Source organism: Leucopleurus acutus (genome assembly GCF_964270905.1).
Source record: "Leucopleurus acutus genome assembly, chromosome: 1".
In the NCBI taxonomy this organism is placed as follows: domain Eukaryota; kingdom Metazoa; phylum Chordata; class Mammalia; order Artiodactyla; family Delphinidae; genus Leucopleurus; species Leucopleurus acutus.
Window position 1 is genome coordinate 84,451,417 of NC_139142.1, and position 24,327 is coordinate 84,475,743.

Below are 24,327 nucleotides of genomic sequence, written 5' to 3' on the forward strand. Positions count from 1 at the left end.
GGGCTGGGCTCAGCAGGGGCGGGGCCGGCGAGGAGCCCAAGGGAAAAGGTGGCAGGCTCAGTTGAGAAAGCCCGCGGGCAAAGGTTTCACAGTTTTCGCGAAGGCTTCGTGTGCGAGGCAGGGGGAATTGGGGTACCTCCCTCCTGCCTCGTCACTCTTGATTCTGGAAGCTTCAGTAGGCTTTTCTCGGTTGCTGGTACCCGGAAAGGCAGCGGCTTCAGCTCCAGGGGCGGGTCCCAAGGGTCTTGTCGCAGCTCCGGGGCCGTTTGGCCTCCTGGTGTTGGGGGAGGGGCGAGGGAGGTGCTGCTCGCGCCTCCTTTTGCGCTTGCGCGACGGCCTCCGAGACGGTAGGAGCGCGTGCGCGATGACGTGGACGTTTGATGCGCGCGCAGGCTCTTCAGCTGGAGCGGACACACGGTGTGCGAACCGAACAGAATAACCCGCCCCCAGCGGGATGTGAAGGACTCCGGGTGAGGCCGGCCACGCCCCGCACGGTAACTCTCGGGCCTGGGTGGAGGACGTCTCTTTAGTACTGGCCCGATTGGAGTTTTCCGAGAGTTTGAAGCTCTTGTGTATTTTTTATGGTGTCAGAAGCGTTCCGCTGAGCGATCTTCGCACGCTCCGGCCAGGCCAGGCCTTGCGCGGAGCCGCCTTTGGCGCGCGCCTGTGGTCTTCTGAGCGAGGCTGCGCATGTCACCTCGCGCGCGTCCCCGGCCTCACTTCCGCGTCGCGCCGCGAACTAACTGGGAACATCGACGCCAGCAAGAGGCCACGAGGCGGGCGGGGTGAGAAGCGCCCATGGCGCGGGCCTGCCCTCGCGTGCGTGGGGTGCCGCACCGCATGGTACGATACGCGTGACGCCTTCCAGCCAGGCGTGGAGCTTTAGGTCGAGAGCCGTGCTTGTGCGCTTTGCCTTTTAGAGCTCAGGTCTCGGGGTTCCAAAACTGTGCTGACCTCGCTTTTCTAAGGAGCTGTGTGCAGCGTTTTGACACCTGTATAAAGCTGTCGCCCAGCATGTAATTTCCTGGCAGGTTGTTTGAAGCAAGACCGCGAGTTTAATAAAGAAGGAGGGCGAGGAAGTGAGCCGTATAGGAGTGGGAACTTGGTAAACAAAGGACCGGTGGTTCGTAAGTGCAGAAATGAGGGCGGGGAAAACAGGTGGGAAGAGCAGGTGTTATTTTCTTTTTCCCTCTGTGGGGCAGCCTTTGGCTAGTTCTCTGTTTGTGTGCCTTCCCGCTTCTATTAATTTGTCAAGTTGGTCTCCGCCCTTAGCGGTAGGTGGGTCTGGGACAGAAATAAACCGCTCCGAGCACCGGTCACCAAAGTTGACGAATCTGCGTGCGAAGAGTATGGAGAAGTTAGGGATTATTTCACACTGGGTTGAGAGTAGGAAGTGGTAGTGTCATGATTTGAAGAGTTTTGGTTTGCCTTCGGAACTCTGGAGATGCCTCCTCTGGCCAGGTTGGAAGCAGGGAGAGTGTAGGAGGTCTGAAAGGAAGGGTTACCAATGGCAGAACAACGTGAGTAACGAAAGTACTCTTCCTTCTGAGGAAAGACCACTCTCCCAGGGTTCGCGTCGCTGGGGCAGACACGTGGATCAAGAGAACTCTCGAGCCCACCCGCGCGCTGCCAGTGTGTGTTGTGAAGCTTTCCGGGCTTCTGCGGCAGAGTCCCTGGCAAATACTGCCTGCTCTGCCTCTTTTTGGGCACGACGCCGCGGCTAGGCTGCAGGGAAAGTGCCTGGAGATGGCGTGACGGCTGCTGGGAAGGGGGCTGGCCTGGGAGGGCCGGGCGGGTGGTTCTGTAGTTTCCACGGTAACAGAATGCGACTGGATCCCGCCGAGCGATCCGCTGGTTCCGGCCGGCGGCACGTGATCAGTCGGACTCTCCTTCCCCGGAAGAGCTTTCCTTGCGGCATTTTTTCACGTGGTTCTTGGCTAGCTGGCCTTTGCAGTTGGAAAGCGGTGATGTGGGCCCCGATAGTCGACGGCGACTGTAGTCCTCCGAGACTGGCAGGCGGCCTTTTCACTTCCAAGGGTATGGAGTGGGCGCTAGTGCTTCTTGCTGCTGTAGGGCTATGTTTCCAGCTGTTGTGTGAGTTGAGTGGGTTGGGTGCATTTTCCAGAGAACACGTGCTTAGGATTTGAGAAAACTTAGTGCCCCAGGTACCTTGCCATAGTTAATCCAAGGCAAGGTGGCCATTTGATTGCTGTCCGTTTCTGCCATATACGTTAGTTCTTCAAATTCTACTTATGCAAATATTAGGGACCGGAGAGCTTTCTAACACCGAGTTGTAGTTAAGGGATCATTCCTAGGAATAGAAAATGCTCATGAAGCCAGCATTAACAAATGGTATTTGAGGAGAGAAGGGGGGGCGACTACTATCTTAGGTAAATGCAACTTTGTGCCTTAAAACCTAAAGCATTTCAGATAATATTTTGAAATTTACCTTTCAAATTTAGGGTTGTGGTGATGATAAAATGCCCAGGGTATAGTCTGGTCCAAAGTAAGCGCTTATTAATAGATCGCGAGTACCATTTATTTAATTATTAAAGTTAACTTAATGACGATTAAGAACGGATAGTTGGCTCTTTTACTCTTTGCATCACTTGCTATCATATTTTCTGATTATTTTTGTGTGCAAATTATAGTTTTAAAAAGATTTTTCAAATTTCTGGGCTCATTGTTTATTGGTGAATACTGAAATTCGAGTGAACCTATTCTCTTACAAATTTGAGTTTCAGAAACGTAACCACACTCTTACAGTGAATGATTATGTTAAGGAACAAACTAACATCTTTGTACCTACCATACAGTAATGCATTTGTTGTATGAAAAGTTATGGTTATTTTTAGCAACTTCGGAAACATTCGGTTTAGGTTCACCATCATTTGAATAGTTTGTGTTTTTAAAGTAATGGTATTGATTTGGAATTTTAAATTGGCGTACTTTGGGGCCAATTTTAAATTGGCGTACTAGTACCTGAATCATTGAATTAGGTACCTACCTAGTAAACCAGTTAGTGTATTTGGTAAGTTGTATGAGGGTTATGGCTTTAGTAGTTAAACATTTCCCAGAGATGTCACTGGTGAAAAGATACTCAGAATAGGGACTCTGAAATTGTAGCAATTTACTTATGGAACTTGCCATGTTACCCGAAAATATTCTCTGCGAAATGGCATTTGTGTATTGGTGTGTGAGTGCCTGTACCTTCAAAACGTTGACATTTTCAGAATGTTAGTATTTCACATCCACAATTAAACTTACCTCCTCGGGTCATTTTTATAGTTATTTTATGTAGATAACTGCTTGATCTTGAAAAGCTGAACTGAGATTGTTTTTTTGAATGTTAAGTTATATCTATGTAGCAAAACTGTGGTCTTCCTTAATGCTTTCAGAGAGCCAAACACAGAGTATTTTTAGAATCTTGCTGGAAGGAGATTTACTGCTTCATGAGTAGCCTAGCTCTTCCTAAAGTAATTTGATTTTTGCAATTGGTTAAAGTTATCTTAGACTTTAGAGTGGTATTTCTGTGTCTGAAACAGCTAAATTTGCTGAATTGACTATCCTTTCTTTAGAAAATCCAGTATATATAGTATTCCAAAAGCATAGGCATATTGCTTATAGTGAAGTGAAATCTGTGCTTAAAGATTGTTGTGGAATAAAATTTTAATACTTGTTTGTAAACCAAATAGCAATGTATGGCTCAAGATAGAGATTGTTTTGTTCGTAAATTAGGTTTTTGGTTTTATACATTTTAATCAACTCCTGGAATAACTTGACTGGAAGATTAAAAAAAAGACCTTATACAAATCAAAAGTCAGAAAGTTCTAACTTTTTTTTCCTCTTAATACACATTTTTACATTTATTAGTTACTTGTGTACAGAGTGCAGATATGGCAGTCTGACTCTTCTGCACTTAATTTTTCTGTTTAGATGAAAGGAAAATTTTGAAATGTGTATATATAACGTAAGTATGAAGTTTACTTCAGTTCAGTCTCTTAACACTAAACTGGATTTCTGTCAGTAGAATCTTTGATATTTCATAGATTAATTTTTAAAGGATAGTGATTGGTTAAAACTTCTTTGCCCCAGTTTTACCTGTAAAAATGATCTGAAAATCAAGAATTTAATATTATAGAAGATAATGTTTAGGATATTCTGAACCCTATAATGTCCTCATAGGTTTGGGATAGCGAAAAAAATTTTTCAGATACTTCTTTGCTGTGTGCCATATTTAAATGCACTTCATGAGAGTGTTTTTGCATAATTGCTTACAAAAATACTTGATTTGTAACAAAATTTTGAGCTTTATGGACTAAATACAGGATTAGGAGTTTGTGTTATTTGATACATACACCATTTTAGAGGAATTGGTTTTTGTGAATTTTCTGAACTTTACTATTTTTATAAAGTCACTTTATTTGTGACTTCTCAGTGTGTTTAAATTTTGTTTTATCGGTCTCTGATAGGTGTTACTTAAACTTGGTAGTTTTAGGAAACCAATAAACTTAATTGCCTTAAGCCTGAGAAAGCTTTTGAAAAGAATCACTCTAAATTTTATCTATCTCTTAAATGCCAAATCGGAGGAGAGATTCTTTTTTCACCTTTCCTGGGTATTAGTACAGTGGTGTCAGAAAGTGTGTTTCTGTTTTCACATTTAGCCATAATACAAAACAATAGCCAACCTTTTTTAAAGCCTTGATTTTTTAAATATTATCCTCAGGCTAATGAATATTTTAAGTTTTGGAGTCCCCCCAACTTTTTTGGGGGGGCAGTCATGTGGCCAGCCCTGTAAGAAGATGTGAAATTCAGATCAGATGCTTTTGCTGCTTGTTAGTAGTTCTGATGAAGAGTAAAATTAGACTTTTAATTATAATGAGGAGCACCAATAAGTGGCTCAATCTGATTAGTCAAAATTACTGACCCACTTTAAACAGAAGTAGTGATGTAACATTTTCCTTTTTTGTATAAAAGCTAATTGGTGATAACTTTATATCTTGTAGAATATTTAGGTAATTTAGCACATCACTTTAGTTGAATGTAACAATCTGAGATTTCTTTAAAACATTTTATTGAGATATAATTCACATAACATAAAATTCACCATTTTAAAGGATACATTTAAGTGGTTTTTAGTTCCTGAACATTTCGATCACCCCCAAAAGAAACCCCATACCAATTAGCAATTGTGCCAATTATTCCTCTCCCTTTTTACTGTCAACTATGGATCTACTTTCTGTAGATTTGCCTATTCTGGACATTTCATGTAAATGGAATCATACAATATATGTGGCGTTTTTCTTGTAACATTTATGAATTAACTAATTTAGTTTTTTTTTTGAAATTGGTTGTATGTCTACAAGATAGAAAATTTAGAAAGTGTCAGAATATGTATTCTTCCAGCCACCCTGATTTCCCTTGATAAAGCCAATACTACCAGTTCCTTTTTTGTCTTTACAGATAGTCTGTGTCAAGCAAATACATACATACTGGTTTTTTTCTTTGGCTTTTTTTTTGTTTAAACTTTATAGAAGTATGTAGCATAATATACAGTTGTTTTGAACTTTATGCTCTTAATATATCTTGTAGATAATTTTGTATGAGTCCATAAAGTTTATAATTCTTTTCTAGCTGCAGAATATTCCACTCCGTCGTTGTACCACCATTTATCACTGGTGTGTATGCGTGTATTTGCACACACGTATATAAGATAAAGCCCTAGAAGAACTGCTGTTTCATGGGATGTATGCATTTGTACTTTTGATATTTTCATGTTATCCTCTTAGATTCTGTCATCTTACACTCTCAGCAGCTGGTTAGATGAGAATGCTGGTTGACGTACACCCTTTACAACACCTCTGCCAAACTTTGATTTTTGCTGTTCTGATAGGGTAAAAAACAGTATTTTAGGACGACTTTAATTTTCTCTATTCCGAGACTATGTACGTTTTCATAACCATTTGCTTTTCCTATTCTTTGCCCATTTTTCTGTTAGATTTTTTGTCTTGTTGATTTGTATAAAAAGATCCCTTTTGATATTAGGCAAATGAGTTTTTTTTTTTTTTTTGCGGTACGCAGGCCTCTCACTGTTGTGGCCTCTCCCGTTGCGGAGCACAGACTCCGGACGCGCAGGCTCAGAGGCCATGGCTCACGGGCCCAGCCGCTCTGCGGCATGTGGGATCTTCCCGGACCAGGGCATGAACCTGTGTCCCCTGCATCGGCAGGCGGACTCTCAACACTGTGCCACCAGGGAAGCCCCGGGAAATGAGTTCTTTATGATATAAGTTGCAAATATAGTTTTCCAGTCAGGCATTTGTTTTTTATTTTGCGTGGGTGGTTTTTGTCATGTTAAAAACAAATTTACATGATTTTGAATTTATCAAAAATTCTGTCGTCCTATTGACTTCTAGATTTTATGTCCTACTTATTATCAAAAAGGTTTTCTCAAAGATTTCAAGAATTAAAAAAAAATTACACTGAGGCGGGGTGGGGTGGGATTTAAATGTTTGGTCTGTCTGGAATTTTTTTCAGTGTAAGGTCTGAGGTGTGGAGCCAACTGTTTCTTTCCTAGTAAGTTCCAGTGATTTGTCATGGTTTCTTTAAATGTATGTACTAACAAGGTAAATAGTATTTTACTTATGTATGAACTCATGCCATTACCATAAAAAGTGTTGATCATATACAAAGATAACATGTAAATTTGTTAATTTTTGCTCATCTCAGGAGAACTTGCTGTGTAATGGAATCCTCTGGTAAATTAATTCATTAAGTATCAGGATCCTTTTAAAATGAAAATAACTTTCCAATTTGATCTCTTTAAGTCTGTATATTTTTCTTTTCTAAAAACTAAGGCATTTATTTTATTTTTAATTAATTTTTTTGGCTGCGTTGGGTCTCCGTTGCTGCACGCAGGCTTTCTCTAGTTGTGGTGAGCAGGGGCTAGTCTTCGTTTCGGTGCACGGACTTCTCATTGCGGTGGCTTCTCTCGTTGCAGAGCATGGGCTCTAGGTGTGCGGGCTTCAGTAGTTGCAGCATGCAGCCTCAGTAGTTGTGGCATGCAGGCCCTGTAGTTGCAGCATGCAGGCCCTTAGAGTACACGGGCTTCAGTAGTTGTGGTGCTTGGGCTCAGTAGTTGTGGCGCTTGGGCTCAGTAGTTGTGGTGCTTGGGCTCAGTAGTTGTGGCACATGGGCTTAGTTGCTCCGTGGAAGTGGGATCTTCCCCGACCAGGGATCTTCCCTTGCATTGGCAGGCAGATTCTTAACCATTGTGCCACCAGGGAAGTTCCAAGTCTGTATACTTTTATACTTTCATGTAGTTTTTCTAAAATGAATGTACACTTTTTGTTTTTATTTGAGATTGTAGTATGTATAGTGAATTATTGGAGATTGGGATATGAATAATTTAACTAATTAGATTAAAACGAACTTTAAAGAGATAATCAAATATTCCAGAATCAGTATCTTCACAGTGATTGAGAGAAAGGTAGAAGCAAAGTCTTAGAAGAATTTAGGAATATATTTTGGGGGTAATGTAATCATTCTTGTATTTTTGTTAACAAAATAAATGTTCACTTGATTAAAGTGTATTTTTGCTTGTTTTTTAGGCTGGGAAGGCCATTGTGATTATGTGGTAACTATAGTTATCTTACTACTGATTTTCCCACTGGAATCATGGAGGAGAAACAGCAGATTATATTGGCTAATCAAGATGGTGGGACAGTGGCAGGAGCAGCACCTACCTTCTTTGTCATCCTAAAACAGCCAGGAAATGGCAAAACTGATCAAGGAATTTTGGTTACTAATCGGGATGCCTGCGCTTTGGCTAGCAGTGTTTCATCACCAGGAAAATCTAAGGGAAAGATTTGCCTTCCAGCTGATTGTACTGTAGGAGGAATCACTGTCACCTTGGATAACAATAGTATGTGGAACGAATTCTATCATCGAAGCACAGAGATGATCCTGACCAAGCAGGGAAGACGCATGTTTCCTTACTGTCGTTATTGGATAACAGGTTTAGATTCAAATATGAAATATATCCTCGTCATGGATATATCTCCTGTGGATAACCATCGTTATAAATGGAATGGTCGCTGGTGGGAGCCCAGTGGGAAGGCTGAACCCCATGTTTTGGGGAGGGTTTTTATTCATCCAGAATCTCCTTCCACAGGTCATTATTGGATGCATCAACCAGTATCTTTCTATAAACTCAAACTTACCAACAATACACTGGACCAAGAAGGGCATATTATCTTGCACTCTATGCATCGCTACCTGCCGAGGCTTCATTTGGTGCCTGCAGAGAAGGCTACCGAAGTGATACAGTTAAATGGCCCTGGTGTCCACACTTTTACCTTCCCACAGACTGAATTCTTTGCAGTAACAGCTTATCAAAACATTCAGATTACCCAGTTGAAAATAGATTACAACCCATTTGCTAAAGGCTTCCGGGATGATGGGCTGAATAGTAAGCCCCAGAGAGATGGAAAGCAAAAGAACAGCTCTGACCAGGAAGGGAATAGTGTTCCCAGTTCTCCTGGTCAACGGGTCCGTCTTACAGAAGGTGAGGGGTCAGAGATACAGCTAACTGATTCGGATCCTTTATTGAGGGGTCATGAAGCATCATGCAAGGGTTTGGAGAAGCCTTCCCTTAATGTAAAACGAGACTTTCTAGGTTTCATGGATATTGATTCAGCACTTGGTGAAGTTCCTCAGTTGAAGCAAGAGGTTTCTGAAAGGTAGGTAACAGATTTTCTGTTCTTAGAGATAAAAGGAAGGTTTGAATTTAAAATACTGATTGTGTGGATTGCTGACTTTAGACATTGATAAATGCAAGCTGCTATAAGATGTACCACAGTTGCTTTTACATTCTGTGAAGTGACAGTTAATTTTTCTGTAATGAATATGGATTGGGTTCACAATCCAGAATTGTAGGCAAATTAGATGACTCATCAGAATGGGGACCTTAGATTTAGATTGTAGGTTTAGACTTTCGTTAATCATGTGTGGCTGTTCCTTGTTAATATATATAGATGAATTTTTTAAAATATTGAAATATAGTTGATGTACAGTATGTATAGACAACTCTTGATTGATTGGGGAAGGGAAAAGAATGACCCCCAAATCATAACTGAAACAGAATTTACCCAGTGAGGCACAGAAGAGATTTAAAGTAAAGTTGTTTATATGTAGTACATAAGAATTTTGTGCCCTGTGGACATCCTAATCCATAAATTGCCTGAGTAAGAAATAAGCTGAAGATTATTACATGTTAAAATAGCATGATATACTCTTGTGCTTTTTAAATTTGAACTTGTGTTATTTATTTATTTTTATCAAAGTCTTTATGTTTTTAGAGCAATTTTAGGTTTGCAGCAAAATTGAGAGGAAAGTACAGAGATTTCCCATACAGCCCCTGCCTCCACACATGCATAGCCATTCCCATTAGCAACATTCCCTACCAGAGTGGTACATTTGTGTCAATTGATGAACCTATATTGATGCATCATAATCACCCAAAGTCCGTAGATTACATAAGGGTTCATTGTTGGTGATATACATTCTGTGGGTTTGGACAAATACGTAATGACATGTATCCACCCTCACTGTATCATACAGAGTATTTTCATTGCCCTAGAAATCCTCTATTCTCCACCTGTTAATTCCCCTTCCCATCTGGCAATCTTTTACCTTTTTATTATCTCACTGCTTTGCCTTGTCCAGAATTTCATATAGTTGGAATTATACAGTATGTAGCCTTCTCAAATTGGCTTCTTTCACTTAGTAATATGTATATAAGATTCCTTCATGTCTATTCATGGCTTGATACCACATTTTTTTTCAGTGCTGAATAGTATTTCCTTGTTTGGTTGTACCAGTTCCTTTATTCATTCACCTCCTGAAGGACATCTTGGGTGCTTCCCAGTTTGGGCAATTATGAATAAAGCTGCCACAAACATCCATGTCCAAGCCTTCAGTTCACTTGAGTATATACCAAAGATTGTGGTCGCTAGATCGTACGGTAACAGTATTAGGTTTATAAGAAACTGCCAAACTCTTCCAAAGTGTCTGTACCATTTTGCAGAAATGAGAGTTCTTGTTGCTCTGCATCCTTGTCAGCACTTGGTGTTGTCAGTTTTCTGGATTTTGGCCTTTCTAATAGGTGTGTAGTAGTAGTAGCTTGTTTAAATTTGCCTTTCCCTGATGACACGATGTGGTGCATTTTTTCATATGCTTATTTGCCATCTGTATGTCATCTTTGGTGTCTTTTAAGGTCTTTGGCCCATTTTCTAATCAGATTGTTTTACTGTTTTCTTAAGAGTTCCTTATATATTTTGGTGTGTTTTTTGGGGGGGGGCTGCCTTGGGTCTTAGTTGTGGCACGCGGGATCGTTGTGGCAGGTGGGCTTCTCTCTACTTGTGGCACACGGGCTGCAGAGTGCGTGGGCTCAGTAGTTGCAGTGTGCAGGCTTAGTTGCCCCGTGGCATGTGGCATCTTAAGTCCCTGACCAGGGATCGAACCTGCGTCCCCTGCATTGGAAGGTGGATTCTTAAGGACCACCAGGGAAGTCCCAGTTCCTTGTATATTTTGGATAACATGTCTTTTGCAAATATTTTCTCCTAGTCTGTGGTCTGTCTTCTCATTCTCTTGTTGGCTTTCACAAAGCAGTTTATTATTTTAATGAAGTTCAGCCTATCAATGATTTCCTTCATGGATCATGCCTTTGATTTCATATCTAAAAAGTCATTGCCATATTTAAGGTCATGTAGGTTTTCTTTTAGGTTATCTTTTAGGATCTTTATAGTTCTGTGTTTTACATTTTGGTTTATGATCCATTTTGTATTAATTTATGTGAAAGTTGGAAGGTCTGCGTCTAGATTGATTTCTTTGCATGTGGATGTCCTGCTGTTCCAGCACCATTTGTTGAGAAGACTCTCTTTGCTCCATTGTACTGTCCTTGCTCCTTTGTCAAAGATCAGTTGACTCTATTTATGTGAGTCTATTTGTGGGCTCTCTAGTCTGTTCCATTGACCTATTTGTTCTTTCACCAGTACTACACTGATTTGATTACTGTAGCTTTTTAAGTAAGTCTCGAACCTGGGTAGTGTTAGCCCTCCAACTTTGTTCTCCTTCAATATTGTATTGGCTATTCTGGGTCTTTTTCTTCTCTATGTAGACTTGAGAATAAGTTCCATAAAATGACTTGCTGGGATTTTGATTTTGGTTGCATTGAATCTATAGATCAAGTTGGGAGGAACTGACATCTTAACTATATTGACTCTTCCTATTCATGAACACTGACTATCTCTCCATTTATTTAGTTCTTTAATTTTTTTCATCAGAGTATTGTCATTTTCCCCATATTGATCTTGTACATATTAGATTTATATATCAGTATTTCACTATTTGGGGGTGACAATGTAAATGGTATTGTTTTTTTAACTTCAAATTCCACTTGTTCTCTGTTGATATATAGGGAAGCAACTGACTTTGGTACTTTATCCTTGTATTCTGCAACCTTGCTATAATCACTTATTAGTTCCAGAAGTTTTTTGGAGATTCTTTTGGATTTTCTACCTAGATGATCATGTCATTCATAAACAAGACAGCTTTCTTTCTCTCAAATCTGTATTCCTTTATTTGCTTTTCTTGTCCTATTGCATTCACTAGGACTTCCAGTATGATGCTGAAAAGGAGTGATGAGAGGTGACATCCTTGCCTTGTTTCTGATCTTAGTGAGAAAGTTTCTAGTTTCTCACCATTAAGTATGATGTTTGTTTTAGGTTTTTTGTAAATATTCTTTTTTTTGGCTGTGCCTTGCCATATGCGGGATCTTAGTTCCCTTTGTAGATATTCTTGATTAAGTTGAGGAAGTTCCCTTCTATTGCTAATTTACTGAGAGTTTTTATCATGGATGGGTGTTGCATATTGTCAAATGCTTTTTTTCTGAATCTGTTGATATCATGTGACTTTTTTCTTTTCTGGTTTATTGATGTGATGGATTATGTTAATTGATTTTTGAATGAACCAGCCTCGTATACCTGGGATGAATCCCGCATGGTCATGGTGTATAATTCTTTTTATATGTTTTATTTGATTTGCTCTTATTTTGAGGATTTTTGCATTTATGTTCTTGAGGAATAATGGTCTGTAGTTGTCTTGTAATGTCTTTGTCTGGTTTTGGGATTGGTGTTATGCTGGCTTCATAGAAGGAGTCAGGAAGTATTGCCACTACTCCATCTTCTGAAAGAGATTGTAGAGAATTGGTATCATTTCTTTCTCATATGTTTGGGAAATTTTACCAGTGAACCCATCTGGGCCTGGTGCTTTCTGTTTTGGAACCTTATTGATTCAATTTCTTAAATAAATATAGGCCTATTTTGATTGTCTCTTGTGTGAGCTTTGGAAGATTGTGTTTTTCAAGGAATTGGCTCATTTCATCTAGGGTATCATTTGTTGGCATAAAATTGTTCATATATTCCTTTATTATCCTTTTGATGTCCATGGGATCTGTAGTGGTGTCCCACTTTTTCTTTTTTTAAATTTAATTTATTTATTTTGGTTGCACTAGGTCTTAGTTGCGGCTGGTGGTCTCCTTAGTTGTGGCATGCAAACTCTTAGTTGTGCTATGCATGTGGGATCCAGTTCCCTGACTAGGGATTGAACCCACATCCCCTGCATTGGAAGGTGGATTTTTAACCGCTGTGTCACCAGGGAAGTCCCCCTTCTTTTTAATTTCTGATAATAGTAATTTGTGTCTTCTCTCTTTTTTCCTTAGCCTGGCTAGAGGCTTATTGACTTTTTTTTATTGATCTCTGAAAAGATCAATAAAAAAAATCAAAAGTTAAAAAAATCAGCTTTCGGTTTTATTGATTTTTATCTACTGATTTTTCTGTTTTCAATTTCATTGATTTCTGCCCTGATTCTTATTTCTTTTCTGCTGCTCACTTTGGATTTAATTTGCTCCTTTTTTTCTAATTTCCTAAGGTGGAAACTTAGATTATTGATTTTAGATCTTCTTTCTTTTCTAATATATGCATTCAGTGCTATGTTTCTTTGTAAGCACTGCTTTCTCTGTGTACCACAAATTTTGATAAGTTGTATTTATATTTTCACTTAGTTCAGAATATTTAAAAATTTCTCTCGAGATTTTTTCTTTGACCCATGTGTTATTTAGAAGTGTGTTGTTTAATCAGTTACTTTGGGATTTTTGTTATTTTTCTGTCAGTGATTTCTAGTTTAATTCCATTATAGTCTTTTAAGTTATTTAAGATGTGTTTTATGGTCCAGAATGTGGTTTAGCTTGGTGAATGTTCCATGTTAACTTGAGAAGAATGTGTATTCTGCTGTTGTTGAAGTAATCTATACATGTCAATTAGATCTAGTTAATTGATGGCTTAACTGAATTCCATTATGTCCTTACTGACTTTCTGCCTGCTGGATCTGTCCATTTCTGATGTGTTTCAGTCTCTAATAGTAGATTCATCTGTTTCTCCTTGCCATTTCTTTTAGTTTTTGCTTCATGTAGGTTGATACTCTGTTTTGGGGCACATATACATTAAGGATTGTTATGTCTTCTTGGAGGATTGACCCTTTATAATTATGTAACATCCTTCATTATCCCTGATAACTTTCATTACTTTTAAGTCTATTCTGTCTGAAATTAAAATAGCTACTCCTGCTTTCTTTTGATTAGTGTTAGCATGATATATTTTTCTCTATCCATTTACTTTTAATTTTTATGTGTCTTTATATTTAAAGTGGATTTTACAGACCCAATATGTAATTGGGTCTTTTTTTAAAAAATTAATTTATTTTATTTATTTTTGGCTGTGTTGGGTCTTCGTTGCTGTGCGCAGGCTTTCTCTAGTTACAGCAACCGGGGGCTGCTCTTGTTGCAGTGCGCGGGCTTCTCATTGCAGTGGCTTCTCTTTGCAGAGCACGGGCTCTAGGTGCTTGGGCTTCAGTAGTTGTGGCACACGGGCTCAGTAGTTGTGGCTTGTGGGCTCTAGAGCGCAGGCTCAGTAGTTGTGGCGCATGGGCTTAGTTGCTCCGCAGCATGTGGGATCTTTCCGGACCAGGGGTCGAACCCATGTTCCCTGCATTGGCAGGTGGATTCTTAACCACTGTGCCACCAGGGAAGCCCTGGGTCTTGTGTTTTTTTTTTTTTTTTTTTGCGGTACGCAGGCCTCTCACTGCTGTGGCCTCCCCCGTTGTGGAGCACAGGCTCTGGACGCGCAGGCTCAGCGGCCATGGCTCACGGGCCCAGCCGCTCTGCGGCATGTGGGATCTTCCTGGACTGGGGCACGAACCCGTGTCCCCTGCATCGGCAGGCGGACCCTCAACCACTGCGCCACCAGGGAAGCCCCGGGTCCTGTTTTTTGATCCATTCTGACTGGTGCATTTAGACTGTTGACATTCAAAGTGATTATTGAAACAGTTGGATTAATATCTACCATATTTATTACAGCTTTTCTTTTGTCCTTGTTCTTTGTTTCTATTTTTGTTTTCCACTCTTTATTTGCCTTTTGTGGTTTTAGTTGAGCATTTTATATGATTTGGTTTTCTTTCTCTTCTTAGCATATCAGTTATACTTTAACTCTTTTTAGTGGTTACTCTATGGTTTGAATATACATTTACAACTTAACCCAAGTCCATTTTTAGATAACACTATACTGCTTTACAGGTAGTTTGTAAATCCTCTCTCCTGTTCTTTGTATCACTGCCATCATTCATTTCACTTATGTATAAGTATATATATGTGATATATACGTAAGTAATCAAACGCATTGTTGCTATTATTAGTTTGAACAAATTTTTACATTCTTTTTTTTTGTGTGTGTGTGTGGTACGCGGGCCTCTCACTACTGTGGCCTCTCCCACTGCAGAGCACAGGCTCTGGATGCGCAGGCTCATTGGCCATGGAGCACGGGCCCATCCGCTCCGCGGCATGTGGGATCTTCCCTGACCGGGGCATGAACCCGTGTCCCCTGCATCGGCAGGCGGACTCTCAACCTCTGCGCCACCAGGGAAGCCCTATTTTGAACAAATTTTTACCTGTTAGATCAACTAAGAACAACAACAAAAGAAAGTTTTTATTTTACATTCACTTATTTCTTCCTTATTCTTTATGGAGATCTGAGTTTGACCTGTGATATTTTACATTTGTCTGAAGGACTTCTTTTAATATTTCTTGCAAGTCAGATCAACTGGCAACAAATTCTGTTAATTTTTGTTTGTGAAAGTCTTTATTTCTCCTTTAATTTTGCAGGGTACAGAATTCTAGGTTGGTGTTTTACTCTCTGAATACTTATAATATTTCACTCTTTTTGATTCTGTGGTTTCTGAGAAGTTGGATAGAATTCTTATCTTTGTTCCTCTGTAGGTAAGGTGTCTTTTTCCTCTGGCTTCTTTTAGTATATTTTCTTTATCTTTGATTTTCTGTAGTTTAAAAATGGCATCACTACATATAGTCTTTTGGTAGTTATCCTTCTTGGTGTTCTGTGAGCTTCTGGTTCTGTGGTTTGATGTCTGATGTTAATTTGGGGAAATCTCAGTCATCATTGTTTTAAATATTTCTTCTGTTCCTCTCTTCTTCTGATACTCACATTATGCGTATGTTGCATCTTTTTTTTGTTTGTTTGTTTTTGCGGTATGCGGGCCTCTCACTGTTGTGGCCTCTCCCGTTGCGGAACGTAGGCTCTGGACACGCAGGCTCAGCGGCCATGGCTCATGGGCCCAGCCGCTCCGCGGCATGTGGGATCTTCCCGGACCAGGGCACGAACCCCTGTCCCCTGCATCGGCAGGCGGACTCTCAACCACTGCACCACCAGGGAAGCCCTTGCATCTTTTGTAGTTGTCCCACAGTCCTTGGATATTCTGTTCTTTTCAGCCTTTGTTTTCTTTCCTTTTCAGTTTTGGAGATTTCTGTTGCTATATCTTCAAGCTCAGAGATTGTTTCCTCAGCCGTGTCTAGTCTACTAATAAGCCTATCAAAGGCATTCTTCATTTCTTTTACCATGTTTTTGATCTTTAGCATCTTTTTGTTTTTCTTAGGATTTTCATTTCTCTGCTTACATTGCACATCTGTTCTTGCATGTTATTTCTTTATTTATTAGAATCCTTAGTATGTTAATCATAGTTATAAATTCCCAGTCTGGTAATTTCAGCATCCCAGTATGATAATTGTGATGATTGCTCTGTCTTCAAATTGTGGTTTTTTGCCTTTTAGTATGCTTTGTAATGTTTTCTTGATAGTTGGACATGATGTGTTAGGTAAAAGGAAGTGCTGTAAATAGGCCTTTAGTAATGTTGTGGTAAGGCATGGATGTGAGGGAAAGGGAAGTGTTCTTTAGTCCTATGGTTAGGTCTCAGTTTTTAATGAGTCTGTGCCTCTGGACTGTGAACTTCACAAGTACTTCTCATATTCTTTCTTGCCCCCTTAAGTTGGACAGGATTGGCTAGAGTAGGCTGGAGTTAGATATTTCCTCTCCCCAGGTCAGTTAGGCTCTGATAAAACCCACCAAGTTAGACTGGTTAACTAATTTTTCCAGAGGTTAGGCTTTTTTGTTACAAGTAACAGAGACTGACCCCCCCGGCCCAGGATTTTTCTCACGAGGAAATATTTACTGTGAGAACCTAGTCTAGCTCCTGGTGGAAAACTTACAGAAATGTGGGAGCACCCCTATAACTGGGTACCCCTGGAATTTTAAACTCAGGCTTGTCTACATTGAGCCTCCAGCAACTCCAGTTACAGTTCAGGTTTTTCTACCCTGGCACTGGTTCCCAAGGTGGTTTCCATTGTCAGTTACTGCTCCAACCATGATCCCCTGTATCCACCTGACTGTTTTCAGCAGTTTGCACTGTACTCTCATTGTCTCTTTCTCTCTTTTTTTTTTTTTAAATAGAAAGCCTGTGTGAAACCTGGCTTGTTTCTTTTCAAAAAATATTTATTTATTTGGCTGCGTCGGTTCTTAGTTGCGACATGTGGGCTCTTTGTTGCGGAGCACAGGCTTAGTTTCCCTGCAGCATGTGGGATCTTATAGTTCCCTGACCAGGGATGGAACCCGCGTCCCCTGCATTGGAAGGTGGATTTTTAACCACTGGACCACGAGGGGGTCCCCTCACCGTCTCTTATGGATTCAAAAGAGTTGTTGATTTTTCAGTCCCTTTAACTTTTCACTTGTTAGAACATAGTGGCTATTTCTAAACTCCGTACATGTGCAGCTGGAAACTTGCCTTATTTGAGTGTTAAAACCCAAGTTTGGCAGAAGTATATCCCAGCCCAGTACTTTTCTTTTACCTTCCTTTTCTCACTTAATTCATATCCCATTAACAGCTACTATTCTTTGAGTTTGGAATCCCCACATTGATGAGTTCCCTGACTTGTTTATGGGCAAGTTAGTGCTTTGCTATTTTCTAAGGGTAGTTGACAGGTGGAGTATATGTTACTCAAGCAGTGAACAGGTTTTTCTTTTATTCTGTCAAGGGGGAAAGTGGTTTTCAGTTTATGCTTTTCAGTGTGGCTTTTTTTTTTTTTTTTTTGGCATTTGCAACTAGAGGATGCCACCCAGTGTGTAATCATCTTGATTACCCAGTACAATTTAAAAAAATTGAAACACTTCAACACCAGTATTTTTTTGAATTGATTTTATTGAAGGATAGTTGATTTAGTGTTTAATTTTTATTGTACAGCAAAGCAATTCAGTTAGACATATATACATTCTTTTTCATATTCTTTTCCATTATGGTTTATCACAGGACATTGAATATACACTGCTATCCTGTGGGACCTTGTTGTTTATCCATTCTGTACATAATAGTTGCATGTGCTACTCCCAAACTCCCAATCCATCCCTCCCCTTCTTCTTTTCCCCTTGGCAACCACAAGTCTGTTTTCTATGTCTGTGAATCTGTTTCTGTTTTGTGGGTAAGTTCATTTGTGTTATATTTTAGATTCCACATATGTGATATCATATGGTGTTTGTCTTTCTCTTTCTGACTTACTTCACTTAGTATGATAATCTCTGGTTGCATCCATGTTGCTGCAAATGGCATTATTTCATTCCTTTTCTTATGGCTGAGTAGTATTCCATTATATATTATATGTACCACATTTTCTTTATCCAGTCATCTGTTGATGGACATTTAGGTTGTTTCCATGTCTTGGCTGTTGTGAATAGTGCTGCAGTGAGCATGGGGTGCATGTATCTTTTTGAATTATAGTTTTGTCCAGATAGATGCCCAGGAGTGGGATTGCTGGATCCTATGACAATTCTATTTTTAGTTTATTGAGGAACCTCCAAACTGTTTTCCATAGTGGCTGCACTAATTTACTTTCCCACTAACAGTGTAGGAGGGTTCCCTTTTCTCCACACCCTCTCCAGCATTTGTCATTTGTAGACTTTTTTTTTTTTTTTTTTGGCGGTATGTGGGCCTCTCACTGCTGTGGCCTCTCCTGTTGCAGAGCACAGGCTCCGGATGCGCAGGCTCAGCGGCCATGGCTCACGGGCCCAGCTGCTCCGCGGCATGTGGGATCTTCCCGGACCAAGGCATGAACCCATGTCCCCTGCATCGGCAGGCGGACTCTCAACCACTGCGCCACCAGGGAAACCCTGTAGACTTTTTAATGATGGCCTTTCTGACTGGTGTGAGGTGATACCTCATTGTGGTTTTGATTTGCATTTCTCTAATAATTAGTGGTGTTGAGCATCTTTTCATGGCCCTGTTGGCCATCTGTATATTTTCTTCGGAGAAAGTTCTATTTTGGTCTTTTGTCCTTTTTTCAATTGGGTTGTTTGATTTTGTTATTGAGTTGTGTGAGCTGTTTGTATATTTTGGAAATTAAGTCCTTGTTGGTCACATCATTTGCAAATATTTTCTCCCAGTCCATAGGTTGTCTCTTTGTTTTGTTTATAGTTTCCTTTGCTGTACAAAAGCTTTTAAGTTTGATTATGTCCCATTTGTTTATTTTTGCTTTCATTTCTATTGCCTTGGGAGACTGACCTAAGAAAACATTGGTATGATTTATGTCAGAGAATGTTTTGCCTGTGTTCTCTTCTAGGAATTTTTTGGCAACACCAGTATTTTTACCCTCATTATCCAAAAGCAGTTTAATCTATCCTTGGATGATGGAGGATTTACTTTTAAAATTACTTTGGAGGCCAGGGTGAGTAGTTTGTTAGCTGAAAGAGTCATGTGTATTTCTTTGTTATAGACAGTGGCTTTTGGTGTTACATGTGGTATTATAAACTTCTGATCTTAATGAGTCAAGAAAATGGTTCAGATTTATGAGTGCATCAGTATCTTTGTTACTGAAGGGAAAAAAACAACTTGATATGCATGCTCCAAGAAACAGCATTATCATCATATCTGAAAGTGGTATTTAGCTATATGCAAACTTTGTCTTCTATATGCAAGCTTGATTTGGGAGCTGAGATTATTTTGAGGCAGGCGTTGTGATGAGAACTCTTAGGATTTACTCTCAGAGTAACTTTAATGTATAACATACAGCAGTGTTTATTATTAATCATGTTGTACATTGTAAGTCTAGTGCTTATTTATTTTCTAACTGTAAGTTTATACCTTTTCACCACCATCATCCAATTTCCCATTCCCCTGCCTCCAGTAACCACAAATCTGATTTCTTTCTGAGTTTGTTTTGAAGTATAATAGACGTCAACAATATGTTCGTTCTGGCGCATGGCATAGGGTGATTTGATATTTCTATACGTTACAAAGTGATTATCATTATAAATCTAGTTACCATCTGTCCGTATGCAAAGATATTACATTCTTATTGGCTGTTATTTCCTGCACTGTACATTTCATCCCTGTAACTCATTTATTTTGTAACTGGAAGTTTGTACCTCTTTTAATTTCCCTCACTTATTTCATTCATTCCCCCCCACCCTCCCCTCCTCTGGTAACCATCTGTTTCTTCTCTAGATCTGTGACTCTGTTTTTGTTTGTTACATTTGTTCACTTTTTTTTTTTAGTTTTTTTTTTTTTTTTTTTTTTGTAGTACGTAGGCCTCTCACTGTTGTGGCCTCTCCTGTTGCGGAGCACAGGCTCCGGACGCGCAGGCTCATCGGCCATGGCTCACGGGCCTAGCCGCTCTGCGGCATGTGGGATCTTCCCGGACCGGGGCACGAGCCCATGTTCCCTGCATCGGCAGGCAGACTCTCAACCACTGCGCCACCAGGGAAGCCCTGTTCACTTGTTTTTTAGATTTCACATATAACTGAAATCATGCAGTGTTTGTGTTTTTAGTCTGACTTATTTCACTTAGCACGATATCCTCTAGGTCCATCCATGTTGTTGCAAATGGCGAGATTTCATTCTTGTTTTGTGGCTAATATTCATCTATCTGTTATCTTCTTTATCCATTTACCTATTTATAGACACTTAGGTTGCTTCCGTATCTTGGTCATTGTGAATAATGCTGCTATGAACATAGGGGTGCATATGTCTTCTTAAATTAGTGTTTTTGTTTTCTTTGGAAAAATACCCGGAAGTGGAATTGCTTGGCAATTTCTATGGCAGTTCTATCTTTAAATTCGTGAGGAACCTCCATACTGTTTTCCATAGCGGCTGCACCATTTTACATACTCACCAACAGTGCCTGAGGGTTTCCTTTTCTTCACATTCTCTCCAGCACTTGTTATCTATTGTCTTTTTGATAATATCCTTTTCTTTTTTTTGCCGTATGCGGGCCTCTCACTGTTGTGGCCTCTCCCGTTGTGGAGCACAGGCTCCGGATGCGCAGGCTCAGCGGCCATGGCTCACGGGCCCAGCCGCTCCACGGCATGTGGGATCTTCCCGGACCGGGTCACGAACCCGTGTCCCCTGCACCAGCAGGTGGACTCTCAACCACTGCGCCACCAAGGAAGCCCTGATAATATCCATTTTGCCAGGTATGAGGTGATAGCTCATTGTGGATTTGACTTGCATTTCCTTGATGAGTGATGTTGAGCATCTTTTCATGTACCTGTTGCCCATTTGTTTGTCTTCTTTGGAGAGATGTCTATTTAGGTCCTCTGTCCATTTTGTGACTGGATTGCTTGTTTGTTTTTTTTTTTGCGTTATGCGGGCCTGTCACTGTTGTGGCTTCTCCCGTTGCGGAGCACAGGCTCCGGATGCGCAGGCTCAGCGGCCATGGCTCACGGGCCTAGCCGCTCTGCGGCATGTGGGATCTTCCTGGACCGGAGCATGAACCCGTGTCCCCTGCATCAGCAGGCAGACTCTCAACCACTGCGCCACCAGGGAAGCCCTGCTTGTTTTTTTTGATGTTGAGTTAAATGAATTTTTGTATATTTTGGATATTAGCCGTTTGTTAAATTGTTTGCGAATATCTTCTCTCATTCAGTAGGCAGCCTTTTCATTTGTTGATGGTGCAAAAGCTGTGCAAAAAGCGTTTTAGTTTGATGTAGTCCGATTTGTCTCTGTTTCTGCTTTTGTTTGCCTTGCCCCAGGAGACATATCCAAAAAAATATTGTTAATACTGAGGTAAAAAATATTGCTAACACTGCCTGTGTTTTCTTCTAGGAGTTTTATGATTTCAGGTCTTACCTTTAAGTCTTTAATCCACTTTGAGTTTATTTTTGTATATTGTGTGAGAAAATAGTCCAGTTTGATTCTTTTGCATGTAGTTGTCTGGTTTTTTCAACACCATTTATTGAAAAGGCTCTCTTTTCCCCATTGTATATTCTTGCTCCTGTGTTGTAGATTAAATGTCCATGTAAGTATGGGTTCACTTCTGGGCGCTCTGTTCTGTTCCATTGATCTGTGTCTACTTTTGTGCACGTACCTTACTGTTTTGATGACTGTAGCTTTGTAGTATAGTTTGAAATCAGTGATCATGGTACCTCCAGTTTGTTCTTGTTTCTCAGTATTGTTTTGGCTCTGTGGGGTCTTTCGGGTTTTCATACAAATTTAGAGTAATTTTTTCTGGTTCTATGAAAAATGCTATTGGTATTTTGATAGGGATTGCACTCAATATGTAGATTGCCTTGGGTGGTACAGTCAGTTTAAAAATGTTAATTCTTCCAGTCTATGAGCATGGTATATCTTTTCATCTGTTGGTGTTGTCTCAATTCTTTTCATCACTGTCTTATAGTTTTCTGAGTACAAGTCTTTTATCTCCTTAGTTAGATATATTTCTAGGTATTTTATTTCTTTTTGATGCAGTTGTAAATGAGATTGATTCCTTAGTTTCTCTTCCTGATAGCTTGTTGTTAGTGTATAGAAACGCAACAGATTTCTGTGTTTTAATTTTGTATCCTGAAACTTTACGAAGTCATTTATTTGTTCTAATAGTTTTTTGGTGGCATCTTTAGAATTTTCTATATATGGCAATAGTATGTCACCTGAAAACAGTGACAGTTTTACTTCTTCCTTTCCAATTTGGATTCTTTTTATTTATTTTTCTTGTCTGATTGTTTTGGTTAGGATTTCCAATATTATGTTGAATAAAAGGGGTGAGAGTGGTCATCTTGTCTTGTTCCTGATTTTCGAGGCAATGCTTTCAGCTTTTTGCTATTGAGTATGGTGTTGGCTATATGTTTGTTGTATGACCTTTATTATGTTGAGGTATGTTCCCTCTGTACCTACTTTGTTGATAGTTTTTTTTATCATAAATGGATTCTGAATTTTGTCAAAAGCTTTTTCTGCATTTATTGAGATGACATGATTTTTATTCTTCAACTTGTTAATGTGGTATTACCATTACCAGATTGATTTGCAGATATTGAACCATCTTTGCATTGCTGGGTTAAACCCCACTTTATCAAGGTTTGTGATCCTTTTGTATTTACTTATTTATTTGGGTGAGCTGGGTCTTAGTTTTGGCAGGAGGGATCTTTAGTTGCAGCATGCAGGATCTTTTAGTTGCGGCATGTGGGCTCTTAGTTGCAGCATGCGGGATCCAGTTCCCTGACCAGGGATCGAACCTGGGCCTCCTGCATTGGGAGCACTGAGTCTTAACCACTGGGCTTCCAGGGAAGTCCCTATGATCCTTCTAATGCATTGTTGAATATGTTTTGCTTGTATTTTGTTGAGGATTTTTACATTTATGTTCATCTGTGACATTGGCCTGTAATTGTTTTTGCGAGGGGGTGATGTCTTTGATTTTGGTATCAGGGTGATGCTGGCCTAATAGAAGTTCGGAAGCATTCTTTTCTCTTCGATGTTTTGGAATATTTTGAGAAGAATAGGTGTTAATTGTCTAAATGTTTGGTAGAATTCACCTTTGAAGCCATCTGGTCCTGGACTTTTGTTTCTTGGGAGTCTTATAAATTACTGTTTCAATTTTATTATTTGTACAGTATGTCCCCTACATATGAATGAGTTCTGTTTTGAGAGTGTGTTCGTACATTCAGTTTGTTTGTCAGTCCAACGAAGTTAGCCTAGGTACCCGACTAACACAATTGGCTATATAGTACTGTTCTGCAGTAGTTTTATAATACTTTTCACACAAATAATGCATAAAGAACAAGCAAACACAAAAAATAAAGATAATATTTATAGTCTTACTGTCCAGTACCTTGAAAAGTACAGCAGTATAGTACAACAGCTGGTGTACAGGGGCTGGCATCAAGTGAACTGGCAAGAAGAGTTACTGACTAGAGGTGGGAGGGGAGGTGTGGGATATAGTAGAGCTGAAGGATCTTCAGCAATAGGAGGTGGAGGGCAAGCTACAATTTCACTCATGCCTGACGGTGATGGAATGCACGTTCGCATCTTTGAAAGTTCGTAACTTGAAGGTTCGTATGTAGGGAACTTACTGTAATCGGCCTGTTTATATTTTGTATTTCTTCCTGATTCAGTCTTGGGAGATTGTACTAGGTGATTATTTCTAGGAATTTATCCAGTTCCTCTAGGTTGCCCATTTTATTGGCATATAATTCTGTGGTGTAATCTCTTTATAATCATAAATGATTATATAACATAATCAGATGATTTTATATATGATATATTATATATATGATTATATATAATCATAAATGATTATATAACATAATCAGATAACATAAATGTTTCTGTGGTGTCGGTTGTTACTTCTCTTTTTTTTAATTTTTGATATTTTTGGGTCCTCTTTTTTTTTATTTATGAGTTTGGGTAAAGGGTTGTCAATTTTATCTTTTCAAAGAACCGGTTGTTAGTTTCATCCTTATTTTGGTTTTGAAAAGGAAATTGCTATTTCATATTGTGTATTGCACAGTGTATGGAAATAAAGCTGATCCTTTATATTGATTTTGTATTTATTAACTAACTCTGTGTGTGTGTGTGTGTATTATTCAGAGTTTCCTACATATAAGATCATGTCAT

General features: G+C 39.7%; 1 protein-coding gene across 15 annotated transcripts in view; it reads left to right on the top strand.

Annotated features, from left to right (window-relative positions):
• Positions 1 to 24,327, top strand: part of MGA (MAX dimerization protein MGA) — a 159,107-nt gene that overhangs the window by 59,762 nt on the left and 75,018 nt on the right. For 13 of the 15 annotated variants that reach the window (XM_082846070.1, XM_082846084.1, XM_082846082.1 and 10 more), the window contains exon 2: positions 7,608 to 8,738. In XM_082846070.1, the coding sequence (XP_082702196.1) occupies positions 7,675 to 8,738 (1,064 nt within the window). In that variant the 5' untranslated portion in view covers positions 7,608 to 7,674. Of the gene's footprint in view, positions 1 to 415; positions 495 to 793; positions 844 to 7,607; positions 8,739 to 24,327 lie in introns of those variants that run through there. The other 2 variants (XM_082846078.1, XM_082846079.1) reach the window with 2 other exon arrangements.